Raw genomic sequence first — 13624 nt, 5'->3', positions numbered from 1 at the left:
TCATTAGCCAGTGACATCTCTAACTACAGCTGAGATAATTGTACATTCCTGCCTGATTGGCGGTGGTTTCCTACCCCCGTGCGCTCATTAGCCAGTGACATCGCTAACTACAGCTAAGCTGCTTCTTCATTCTTCCTTGATTGGTGGTGTTTATCCAACCCTTGCGCTCATTAGCCAGTGACATCTCTTACAACAGCTAAGCTGCTTGTGCATTCCTCCCTGATTATTGGTGTTTATCCAACCCCTTGCGCTCATTAGCCAGTGACATCGCTAACTACAGCTCAGCGACTTGTACATTCCTCCTCTTATTGAGGGTGGTTATCTACTGCCGTTCGCTCATTAGCCAGTGACATCGCTAACTACAGCTGAGCTACTTGTACATTCCTCCCTGATTGTTGGAATTTATCTACCCCCTTGCGCTAATTAGCCAGTGACATCGCTAACTACAGCTGAGCTACTTGTACATTCCTTCCTGATTGGGGTGGTTATCTACTGCCGTGCGCACATTAGCCAGTGACATCTGTAACTACAGCCGAGCTAATTTGTCATTCCTCTCCTGAATGGGGTGGTTATCAAACCCCGTACGCTCATTAGCCAGTGACATCGCTAACTACAGCTGAGCTACTTGTTAATTCCTCTCCTGAATAGGGTGATTATCAACCCCCGTGCGCTCATTAGCCAGTGACATCGCTAACTACAGCTGAGCTACTTGTACATTCCTCCCTGATTGTTGGAATTTATCTACCCCCTTGCGCTAATTAGCCAGTGACATCGCTAACTACAGCTGAGCTACTTGTACATTCCTTCCTGATTGGGGTGGTTATCTACTGCCGTGCGCACATTAGCCAGTGACATCTGTAACTACAGCCGAGCTAATTTGTCATTCCTCTCCTGAATGGGGTGGTTATCAAACCCCGTACGCTCATTAGCCAGTGACATCGCTAACTACAGCTGAGCTACTTGTTAATTCCTCTCCTGAATGGGGTGGTTATCAACCCCCTTGCGCTAATTAGCCAGTGACATCTGTAACTACAGCTGAGCTACTTGTTAATTCCTCTCCTGAATAGGGTGATTATCAACCCCCTTGCGCTAATTAGCCAGTGACATCTGTAACTACAGCTGAGCTACTTGTTAATTCCTCTCCTGAATAGGGTGATTATCAACCCCCTTGCGCTAATTAGCCAGTGACATCTGTAACTACAGCTGAGCTACTTGTACATTCCTTCCTGATTGGGGTGGTTATCTACTGCCGTGCGCACATTAGCCAGTGACATCTGTAACTACAGCCGAGCTAATTTGTCATTCCTCTCCTGAATGGGGTGGTTATCAAACCCCGTACGCTCATTAGCCAGTGACATCGCTAACTACAGCTGAGCTACTTGTACATTCCTCCCTGAATGCGGGTGGTTATCTTACCTTGTGCGCTCATTAGCCCGTGACATCGCTAACTACAGCTGATCTACTTGTACATACCTCCCCTTATTGAGGGTGGTTATCTACTGCCGTTCGCTCATTAGCCAGTGACATCGCTAACTACAGCTGAGCTACTTGTTAATTCCTCTCCTGAATGGGGTGGTTATCAACCCCCGTGCGCTCATTAGCCGGTGACATAGCTAACTGCGGCTGAGCTACTTTTTCTTTCCTACCTGATTGTTGGTGTTTATCTACCCCCTTGCGCTAATTAGCCAGTGACATCGCTAACTACAGCTGAGCTACTTGTACATTCCTTCCTGATTGGGGTGGTTATCTACTGCCGTGCGCACATTAGCCAGTGACATCTGTAACTACAGCCGAGCTAATTTGTCATTCCTCTCCTGAATGGGGTGGTTATCAAACCCCGTTCGCTCATTAGCCAGTGACATCGCTAACTACAGCTGAGCTACTTGTACATTCCTCTCCTGAATGGGGTGGTTATCAACCCCCGTGCGCTCATTAGCCGGTGACATAGCTAACTGTGGCTGAGCTACTTTTTCTTTCCTACCTGATTGTTGGTGTTTATCTACCCCCTTGCGCTAATTAACCAGTGACATCGCTAACTACATCTGAGCTACTTGTACATTCCTTCCTGATTTGGGTGGTTATCTACCCCCGTGCGCTCAGTAGCCAGTGACATCGCTAACTACGGCTGAGCTACTTGTACATTCCTCCCTTTATTGAGGGTGGTTAACCACTGCCGTTCGCTCGTTAGTCAGTGACATCGCTAACTACAGCTGAGCTACTTGTTCATTCCTCTCCTGAATGGGGTGGTTATCAACCCCCCGTGCGCTCATTAGCCTGTGACATCGCTAACTACAGCTGAGCTTCTGTTGTTCAATATGACAAAGGTATTCCGTCCGAAAGCCAGTATTTCTTTAGTAGAAGAGAGAATAACTCACCTGTGACAGACACCCAACTATTATCACTTGTGTCCTTGTACACTCCCATCCAAGGGCGCCATTTGTCCTTCTTCACGCTCTTGTACATTGTAGGGAACACCTCTTTCCTCTCACCGACACTCTCAAGGACCATGAGTTCACCACCATCTCTTTTGCATTGGTACCTGGCGTCAATCCACTTCTTCTTTTCCATGTATCCCTTATAACAGTTGAAATCTTCAAACTGTTTGTATTCTGTGAACAGTTAGGACAAAACATTTCAAAAACTAGTTCACACTTTTCGACTATCACATGAGTGAGAATGACATCCTTTGTTTTGTCGTGTTCTTTAGTCAGGAGGCACCGTAGTGTACACAGGAGACGTGATGTGTGATAGCAGAAGAGGAGAGGGTGAAACGCGGTACAGCTTCTATCAAATGTTCATGACTTAACTTCTCCGTCAGACAGACGAATCACCATCAAGTGCGTCATATGCCCTCGCTCTAAATGTACACTGCGCTGCTGTTTCGAATGAACACAGGCTTTTCGCATGTAATCTAGTGATTAGAAATTCTCTACCAGCACCTATCCTACCCTGCCGGCCAACAATCTGATGGTGGAGACCCACGGGACTCGAACCTGCTAACCACGCCTTAACAATGTTGCCCAGCAGGAGGACCAGGGCTTCTATCTACTGTTGATTTGAGGAGCTGGACAGTTTCGAGTGTCTTGGAAGCAGCCAGCTCTCTTCGAATGTGTAAATCGAATAATCAACAATATCACGATCGTCTTTAACATGTACTTTGTCACGGATATGTGGTGCGTCTGAAAATGGCCACAGTTTTCTGCTGGTGTCAGCTGGATTCGAAATTGAACATTTTAGATTCTTTGTGTTGCCGGATATTCCTAAGGATTTCCATAACTGTCTATTCAACTTGCTGCCATGAGACGTGTACCAGCGACTCCTACACACGCCTGTATCATGACAAGAATTAAAATATTTGCAATTTTATCACCAGGCTTGCTTTGGCTGGATCCAGTTGCACAGAAAGGGAAATGCGCGAAGACTAGAGCAGGATTTGCCGACTGATCCTTGCTTTCCTCTGAAGTAAATGCTCCCAAATAAAGAAACCTTCACTCATAACGAATCAGACTTGTAGAGAACTCCTTGTGTAAACTTTAGCTCATCAAATATCAGCATGCTGCTCCTTCCCACTGAAACACTGTGCCATGGCTGCAGTAGCAGCTTCCTCAAACAGAGCGGCAGTAACTGCTCATGATTAAGCAGTGCCGATAACCACTGGAAGATTTCATTTTTAAAAGACAGCTCATTGCTTTCTCAATTTTAGATGACATTTCTTTAACATTGTATTCAATACCTTTTTCTCTGTTCTCGTTGATTTATGCTTTAATACAGACATCTGCCGGTGTGGATTTTCTCTTCACGGCACAGTTACGTTTCAGTTACGTTTGAGAATATATTGTAAACAACCTCATATTTTTCAACATTTAAGGACATTTTTATTCTCCGTCCCGCGGAGGAGGGAAAATCCACCATCTGTAAAGATCACATAACCCCATTCCAGTTTAGAATTGTAGTGTAGGTACAATATATTAGATAGTATCCTGCCAGTTATATTCGTGTGCATACGGCAGGTTTCATTTCTATTACAGCATAGTAGGACAAAGTAGTACAAATATTAATCTGTATAGTGTTTAACTCCTCCCCTGCGAATCATGTGACCTTGCCGCGGTGGGGAGGCTTGCGTGTCCCAATGATGCAGATAGCCAAGCCGCAGGTGCAACCATATCGGATGGGTATCGGTTGAGAGACCAGACTAATGAATGGTTCATCAAAAGGGGGGTAGCAGCCTTTCGGTAGTTGCAAGGGCAGCAGTCTAGATGATTGACTGATACGGCCTTGTAACAATACTCAACATGGCTTAGCTATGTTGATACTGCTACACGGCTGAAAGCAACGGGAAACTACAGCCGTAACTAACTCCCGAGGACATGCAGCTCTCTCTGTATGAATGATGTACTGATGATGGCTTCCTCCCGGGTAAAATATTCCGGAGGTAAACTAGTCCCCCATTCGGATCTCCGGGTGGGGACTACACGAGAGGGGGCGATCATCAGGAAGATGGATACTGACATTCTGCGAGTCGTAGCGTGGAATGTTAGAAGTTAAAATCGTTGTGGTAGGTTAGAGAATCTGAAAAGGGAGATAGATAGGCTAAAGTTAGATGTAGTTGGTATAAGTGAAGTACGTTGGTAGGAAGAACAAGATTTTTGGTCAGGCGACTACCGAATTATCAACACAAAATCAAACAGGGGAAATGCAGGAGTTGGTTTAATAATGAATAAGAAAATAGGGCAGTGGGTAAGTTACTACGACCAGCATAGTGAAAGAATTATTGTCGTCAAGATAGACACCAAACCAATGCCCACCACAATAGTGCAGGTCTATATGCCAACTAGTTCAGCGGATGATGAAGAAATTGAAAGAATATATGAGGAGATAGAAGATTTAATACAATATGTAAAAGGTGACGAGATCTAATTGTGATGGGAGACTGGAATGAAGTGGCAGGCCAAGGAAGAGAAGGTAGTACAGGAGAATTTGGATTGGGACAAAGGAGCGAAAGAGGAAGTCGGCTGGTTGAATTCTGCACTGGTCATAATTTAGTCCTTGCCAATACTTGGTTCAAACACCACAAACAACGGCTGTATACGTGGATGAGACCTGGAGACACTGGAAGGTATCAAATAGACTTCATTATGATTAGGCAGAGGTTCAGAAACCAGGTGTTGGATTGCAAAACTTTCCCAGGAGCAGACGTGGACTCTGACCACAACTTGTTGGTCATAAAATGCCATCTGAAGTTGAAGAAATTGAAGAAAGGAAAGAATGCAAAAAGATGGGATCTAGACGAGTTGAAAGAAAGGAGTGTGAGGGATTGTTTCAAGGAACATGTTGCACAAGGACTAAATGAAAAGGCTGAAGGAAACACTGTAGAGGAAGAGTGGAGAGTCATGAAAAATGAAGTCAGTAGGGCTGCTGAAGAAATGTTAGGAAGGAAGAAAAGATCAACTAAGAATCAGTGGATAACTCAGGAGATACTAGACCTGATTGATGAACGACGAAAATACAAGAATGCTAGAAATGAAGAGAGCAGAAAAGAATACAGGCAATTAAAGAATGAAGTGGATAGAAAGTGCAAGGTAGCTAAGGAAGAATGGCTGAAGGAGAAGTGCAAGGATGTCGAAGGCTGTATGGTCCTGGGAAAGGTGGATGCTGCATACAGGAAAATCAAGGAAACCTTTGGAGAAAGGAAATCTAGGTGTATGAATATTAAGAGCTCAGATGGAAAGCCACTTCTAGGGAAAGAAGACAAAGCAGAAAGATGGCAGGAGCATATCCAACAGTTGTATGAAGGTAAAGATGTAGAGAATTTGGTTCTGGAACATGAAGAGGCTGTTAATGCTGATGAAATGGGAGACCCAATTTTGAGGTCAGAGTTTGACAGAGCTGTGAGTGACCTCAATAGGAACAAGGCACCTGGAATTGATGACATTCCCTCTGAATTACTGACTACCTTAGGAGAAACCAGTACGGCAAGGTTATTTCATTTAGTGTGCAAGATGTATGAGACAGGAGAAGTCCCATCCGATATTCGGAAGAACGTTGTTATACCTATTCCCAAGAAAGCCGGTGCTGACAGGTGTGAAAACTACCGCACCATTAGTTTAGTATCTCATGCCTGCAAAATTTTAATACGTATTATTTACAGAAGAATGGAAAAACAAGTTGAAGCTGAGTTGGGAGAAGATCAATTTGGTTTCAGAAGAAATGTAGGAACATGTGAAGCAATCCTGACTTTACGTCTGATGTTAGAGGATCGAATCAAGAAGGACAAGCCCACGTACATGGCATTCGTAGATCTAGAAAAGGCATTCGATAATGTTGATTGGAACAAGCTATTTATGATTCTGAAGATGATAGGGATCAGAAACCGAGAACGAAGAATTATCTACAATCTGTATAAAAATCAGTCTGCAGTGATAAGAATCGAGGGCTTTGAAAAAGAAGCAGCAATCCAGAAAAGAGTGAGGCAAGGCTGCAGTTTGTCCCCTCTTCTTTTCAACGTTTACATAGAACAGGCAGTAAAGGATATCAAAGAGAAATTTGGAAATGGAATCACAGTCCAAGGAGAGGAAATCAAAACCTTGAGATTTGCCGATGATATTGTTATTTTATCCGAGACTGCAGAAGATTTCGAGAAGTTGTTGAATGGTATGGATGAAGTCTTGGGTAAGGAGTACAAGATGAAAATAAATAAGTCCAAAACAAATGTAATGGATTGCAGTCGAACGAAGGCAGGCGATGCAGGAAATATTAGATTAGGAAATGAAGTCTTAAAGGAAGTAGATGAATATTGTTACTTGGGTAGTAAAATAACTAACAATGGCAGAAGTAAGGAGGACATAAAATGCAGACTAGCACAAGCAAGGAAGAGCTTTCTTAAGAAAAGAAATTTGCTCACTTCAAACATTGATATAGGAATTAGAAAGATGTTTTTGAAGACTTTTGTGTGGAGCGTGGCATTGTATGGAAGTGAAACATGGACGATAACTAGCTCAGAAAGAAGGAGAATAGAAGCTTTTGCAATGTGGTGTTATAGGAGAATGCTGAAGGTGAGATGGATAGATCGAATCACGAATGAAGAGATACTGAATCGAATTGGTGAGAGGAGATCGATTTGGCTAAATTTGACGAGAAGAAGAGATAGAATGATAGGACACATCTTAAGACACCCAGGATTTATTCAGTTGGTTTTTGATGGAAGTGTAGGTGGTAAGAACGGTAGGGGTAGACCAAGGTATGAATATGACAAGCAGATTAGAGCAGAAGTAGGATGCAATAGTTACGTAGAATGAAAAGGTTAGCACAGGATAGGGTGGCATGGAGGGCTGCATCAAACCAGTCTTTGTACTGATGACTCAAACAACAACAACAACAACAGTGTTTAACTTTGTTGGTAATCTTTGAGTACGGTACCTACCGGTAATTCTTGCGAATATCTAAATTCAGGCCTAATTGGAATTTTTATTTCTATTTGTGCTCAGTAAGAAGCTAGGATTCCTCTGAACGTAGTTTTAACATTATTGTAGTGTAGTATAGTAACTTATTAGGAATTAGAGTGCCTATTCAATAATTTTGAGTAGTTTTGCGAATTTCGAACTTGAATGGTAATGTTCTTTTCTGTTTGTGCTTGTAATAACCTGTTGTAATTTAATAATAATTAGAATACGTAGTTTAAAATTATTGTAGCGTATTGTAGTAACGATATCTGTACTCAGTCTGAACGTAGTTTAACATTATTGTAGTGTATTATAGCATCTTATTAGTAAGAAGTGTGTTTATCCTATTACTATGAAATATTTGTATAGTATAGTACCGTTTCTGTAGTATTTGTAGTAACTCTCTTACTAAAATTCTGTTGTAATTAGGGTAGACTTAACTGCAGTTAAGAATTGTATAATTCTTGTGTATTATTCTGTTTCCAGTAATTAACAGCGATTTTTATCGTGTTAGCGTGTTGTAGGAATAAAAATAGTACAATTAAGTAGTATAGTAGTGTAGTAGTAGCCTATATTAAATAAATTACTGTTGTGTGTTCTTTGTAAACTAACCTAGACAATATTTCTTTCCTTTCATTTTTATTTCGCACAGAATAAGTTATATTATTTTTCCTTTTCTTTTCATTATTTAGTAAACAATGGCTAAGCAATGCGAATGTAGGGACTGTGGGTGTGGCCAGGCATTAAGGAGTACGAGGGAGGAGTTGGAGAGCTTGAGGGAGATAATTAGGATTCTCTCAGAGGACAGGAAGGAAAGTAGGCCTCCAAACAATGTACAGGATACAGTAGGTGTAATAGAGGGATTGGAAGGAAAGGGGGAAATTGTGGAAGACAGATGGTCTAATGTTTTAAGGGGAAGGAGATTGCAGACTAAGGGCTCCATTCAGGATAAAAATTCAGGACAAGTATCGGTGAGAAATCGGTACGAGTCACTGCAGGTAGAACAACCGAGGGAAGATGAGGAACAGGGAACTCTTGCCGAGAAGGCTGGAAGCAGGAGAAAGGGAAGAGGTAGGAAAGGGAAATGTGGAGTAGTGGATAGGAAAAGACAGGTGGAACAGGGTCATGGGATCGAGGAAAGGGAAGAGGAAGTAGCTTCTGCAGCTGTCAGGAAAGATAGGACTGACCAGGAGGGGAGGGCATCAAATGAGGTGGGTAGGGTTGAGGCTCTGGTCATGGGGGATTCTATTGTTATACATGTCGGGAAAGTGTGTGGAGGAAAGGGTACCAGAGTAGAGTGTTATCCAGAAATTAGGTTGAGGCAGATGTTCAGGGTAGTAGAAGAGAGGGAGGTGGGAAAGGAGAAGGTGGTAGTGTTTCACGTTGGTACTAACAACGTAAGACAAGCAGGTATAAGTACCAACTTAGTTGGCGATGTGTGAGATCTGGTAAATGCAGCACGGATGAAATTTAAGAAAGCGGAGATTATCAGTGGAATTCTGCGAGGGAGGGATACTGACTGGAGGGTGATTGGGGATTTAAATGAGACTATGGAGTGGGTATGTGGGAAACTGGGAGTGAAATTTCTAGATCCTAATGGGTGGGTAGGAGATAGGGATCTGCGCTCAGATGGCCTTCACTTAAACCGCAGTGGAACATATAAGTTAGGAAATTTGTTTGGAAGGGTCATAGGGAGGTACATTCAGGGAAACAGAGTGGCCTAGGGAGTGGTGTTAAAGGAACAGGGAACTGGAAATCAAGTAGGGATGACATTAAACTGTTAGTGCTCAATTGTAGAAGTATTGTAAAGAAAGGAATAGAATTAAGTAATTTAACAGATATATACTTACCAGATATTGTAATAGGAGTTGAATCATGGCTGAGAAATGATATAATGGATGCAGAAATTTTCTCACGGAAGTAGAGGGTGTATCGTAGAGATAGGATAGGAATGGTAGGGGGGAGTATTCATTCTCGTGAAAGAAGAATTTGTAAGCTACGAAAAAGTTAAAGATGACAAGCACGAAATTCTAGGGGAGAGGCTCATTTCTAAAGATAATAGGCAACTTGATGTCTTTGGAGTGTACAGACCAGGAAAGGGTAGCACAGATGCTGATTCAGAATTATTTGATAAGATAATCAGCTATGTGGGAAACGATAAGGAAATGAACGTGATTGTAGCGGGTGATCTCAATTTACCAAATGTCAATTGGGAAGGTAATGGGAACGACAGGAATCATGACCAACAAATGGCAAATAAGTTAATATGGGAAGGGCACCTGATTCAGAAAGTGATGGGACAAACTAGAGGGAACAATATTCTGGATGTGGTGCTGGTAAAACCAGATGAGCTCTATAGAGAAACCGAAGTAATAGATGGTATTAGCGGTTTTTGTCGTAGTTAAAAATAAATGTGAAAGAAAGGAAGAGATTAAAATTAAGACTGTTAGGCAGTACCATATGGCTGATAAAACAGGCATTAGGGAGTTTTTAATAAGTAATTATGATCGGTAGAAAACGGTAAATACAAATGTAAACAGACTCTGGGATGGTGGTAAAGACCCACTATATTATAACAGGAAAGTAATAAGACTAAGAAGGAGGTGCAGACTGGAAAGAAATAGAGTTAGAAATGGCTGTGGAAGTAAGGAGAAATTGAAGGAACTTACTAGAAAATTGAATCTAGCAAAGAAGTCAGCTAAGGATAACATGACGGCAAGCATAATTGGTGGCCATACTAATTTTAGTGAAAAATGGGAGAGTATGTATAGGTAAAACTTACTTTAAGGCAGAAACAGTTTCCAAGAAGGACATTCCAGGTATAATTAATGAACAAGGGGAGTATGAATGCGAGGATCTTCAAAAGGCATAAGTATTCAGTCAGTAGTATGTAAAGATTGTTGGTTACAAGGATAATGTCCAGATAGAGGAGGTTACTAATACTAAAGAAGTATTAAAATTTACCTATGACAGCAATGACTTTTACAGTAAGATACAAAAGTTGAAAACTAGAAAAGCAGCTGAAATTGATAAGGTTTCGGGGGATATATTAAAGACAATGGGTTGGGATATAGTACCATATCTGAAGTACTTGTTTGATTATTGTTTGCATGAGGGAACTTTACCAAATGAATGGAGAGTTGCTATAGTAGCCCCTGTATATAAAGGAAAGGGTGATAGACATAAAGTTGAAAATTACAGGCCAGTAAGTTTGACAAGCATTCTCTCTGATTAGATAAGACATGTTTGCAAAATTAATAACTGGTTTGATAGAAGGCAGTTTTGATTTAGGAAAGGTTATTCCACTGAAGCCGAACTTGTAGGATTCCAGCAAGGTATAGCAGATTTCCTGGATTCAGGAGGTCAATTGGACTGTTTCGCGATTGATCTGTCCAAGGCATTTGATAGGGTAGATCGTGGGAGACTACTGGCAAATATGAGTGCAATTGGACTTGACAAAAGAGTGACTGAATGGGTGGCTCTGTTTCTAGAAAACAGATCTCAGAGAATTAGAGTAGGTGAAGCTTTTTCTGACCCAGTAATAATTAAGAGGGGAATTCCTCAAGGCAATATTATTGGTCCTTTATGTTTCCTTATAAACATCAATGACATGTGTAAAGAAGTGGAATCAGAGATAAGGCTTTTCGCAGGTTACAAGGTAGTGAGAAACTGCAAAATGAGCTCGATAATGTTGTGAGATGGACAGTAGGCAATGGTGTGATGATAAATGGGGATAAATGTCAGGCTGTGAGTTTCACAAATAGGAAAAGTCCTCTCAGTTTTAATTACTGCGTTGATATGGTGAAAGTTCCCTTTGGGAATCATTGTAAATACCTAGGTATTATTATAAGGAAAGTTCTTCATTGGGGTAATCATATAAATATGATTGTAAATAAAGGGTACAGATCTCTGCACATGGTTATGAGAGTATTTAGGGGTTGTAGTAAGGATGTAAAGGACAGTGCATATTTGTCTCTGGTGAGACCCCAACTAGAGTATGGTTCCAGTGTATGGGACCCTCAGCAGGTTTACCTGATTCAGGAAGTGGAACAAATCGAAAGAAAAGCAGCTCGATTTGTTCTGGGCGATTTCCGACAAAAGAGTAGCGTTACAAAAATGTTGCAAAGTTTGGGCTGGGAAGACTTGGGAGAAAGGAGACGAGCTGCTCGACTAAGTGGTATGTTATAGATGTTGATTCCCATAGGGAATCTGAAATATTTGTCCTGAATGAGCAAATTTATAATACCAATATAAATGGTCCGTTATTGGACATTATAAATTTTCCAGCTAGCTCATTCTTGGTTGCCAGCGTATCGCCCTCGTGTGCCAGGGTGGGCTCATCAGTTGGTACCTAGCACACCTACCAATACGCTGGCTAGTGCATATCGTGGAGGCCACTGCGTAGGCTAACTGGAGCCACCGGCAGTGCCAATGCACTAAGAGACTTTGTCTCATCACTAAAAATTGATGCCTGCTTGGCCATCAGATGATATAGATGTTGATTCCCATAGGGAATCTGAAATATTTGTCCTGAATGAGCAAATTTATAATACCAATATAAATGGTCCGTTATTGGACATTATAAATTTTCCAGCTAGCTCATTCTTGGTTGCCAGCGTTTCGCCCTTGTGTGCCAGGGTGGGCTCATCAGTTGGTACCTAACACACCTTCCAATACGCTGGCTAGTGCATATCGTGGAGGCCAATGCGTAGGCTAACTGGAGCCACCGGCAGTGCCAATGCACTAAGAGACTTTGTCTCATCACTAAAAATTGATGCCTGCTTGGCCATCAGATGATATAGATGTTGATTCCCATAGGGAATCTGAAATATTTGTCCTGAATGAGCAAATTTATAATACCAATATAAATGGTCCGTTATTGGACATTATAAATTTTCCAGCTAGCTCATTCTTGGTTGCCAGCGTTTCGCCCTCGTGTGCCAGGGTGGGCTCATCAGTTGGTACCTAGCACACCTACCAATACGCTGGCTAGTGCATATCGTGGAGGCCACTGCGTAGGCTAACTGGAGCCACCGGCAGTGCCAATGCACTAAGAGACTTTGTCTCATCACTAAAAATTGATGCCTGCTTGGCCATCAGATGATATAGATGTTGATTCCCATAGGGAATCTGAAATATTTGTCCTGAATGAGCAAATTTATAATACCAATATAAATGGTCCGTTATTGGACATTATAAATTTTCCAGCTAGCTCATTCTTGGTTGCCAGCGTTTCGCCCTTGTGTGCCAGGGTGGGCTCATCAGTTGGTACCTAACACACCTTCCAATACGCTGGCTAGTGCATATCGTGGAGGCCACTGCGTAGGCTAACTGGAGCCACCGGCAGTGCCAATGCACTAAGAGACTTTGTCTCATCACTAAAAATTGATGCCTGCTTGGCCATCAGATGATATAGATGTTGATTCCCATAGGGAATCTGAAATATTTGTCCTGAATGAGCAAATTTATAATACCAATATAAATGGTCCGTTATTGGACATTATAAATTTTCCAGCTAGCTCATTCTTGGTTGCCAGCGTTTCGCCCTCGTGTGCCAGGGTGGGCTCATCAGTTGGTACCTAGCACACCTACCAATACGCTGGCTAGTGCATATCGTGGAGGCCACTGCGTAGGCTAACTGGAGCCACCGGCAGTGCCAATGCACTAAGAGACTTTGTCTCATCACTAAAAATTGATGCCTGCTTGGCCATCAGATGATATAGATGTTGATTCCCATAGGGAATCTGAAATATTTGTCCTGAATGAGCAAATTTATAATACCAATATAAATGGTCCGTTATTGGACATTATAAATTTTCCAGCTAGCTCATTCTTGGTGTGCTAGGTACCAACTGATGAGCCCACCCTGGCACACGAGGGCGAAATGCTGGCAACCAAGAATGAGCTAGCTGGAAAATTTATAATGTCCAATAACGGACCATTTATATTGGTATTATAAGTGGTATGTTCCGAGCTGTTAGTGGAGAGATGGCGTGGGAGGACATCAATAGAGGAATAAGTTTGGATGGTGTCTTATAAAGTAGGAAAGTTCACAATATGAAGGTAAAGTTGAAATTCAAGAGGACAAATTGGGGCAAATATTTGTTTATAGGAAGGGGAGTTAGGGAGTGGAAAAACTTACCAAGGGAGATGTTTAATAAATTTCCAATTTCTTTGAAATCATT

The 13624-nt window shown here is 41.9% G+C and overlaps 1 protein-coding gene across 4 annotated transcripts in view; it reads right to left on the bottom strand.

Moving 5' to 3' along the window:
* The window catches only part of LOC137502927 (uncharacterized), a 101347-nt gene that overhangs the window by 22878 nt on the left and 64845 nt on the right, over positions 1-13624 (bottom strand). For all 4 annotated transcript variants that reach the window (XM_068230131.1, XM_068230129.1, XM_068230130.1 and 1 more), the window contains one exon: positions 2376-2609. In XM_068230131.1, coding sequence (XP_068086232.1) covers positions 2376-2609 — 234 coding nt within the window. The remainder of the gene's footprint in view (positions 1-2375; positions 2610-13624) is intronic.

The sequence above is a fragment of the Anabrus simplex genome, chromosome 13, assembly GCF_040414725.1.
Source record: "Anabrus simplex isolate iqAnaSimp1 chromosome 13, ASM4041472v1, whole genome shotgun sequence".
Taxonomy (NCBI): domain Eukaryota; kingdom Metazoa; phylum Arthropoda; class Insecta; order Orthoptera; family Tettigoniidae; genus Anabrus; species Anabrus simplex.
The sequence above is the reverse complement of the archived record's forward strand: the minus strand, read 5'-3'. Positions and strand labels throughout refer to the sequence as shown.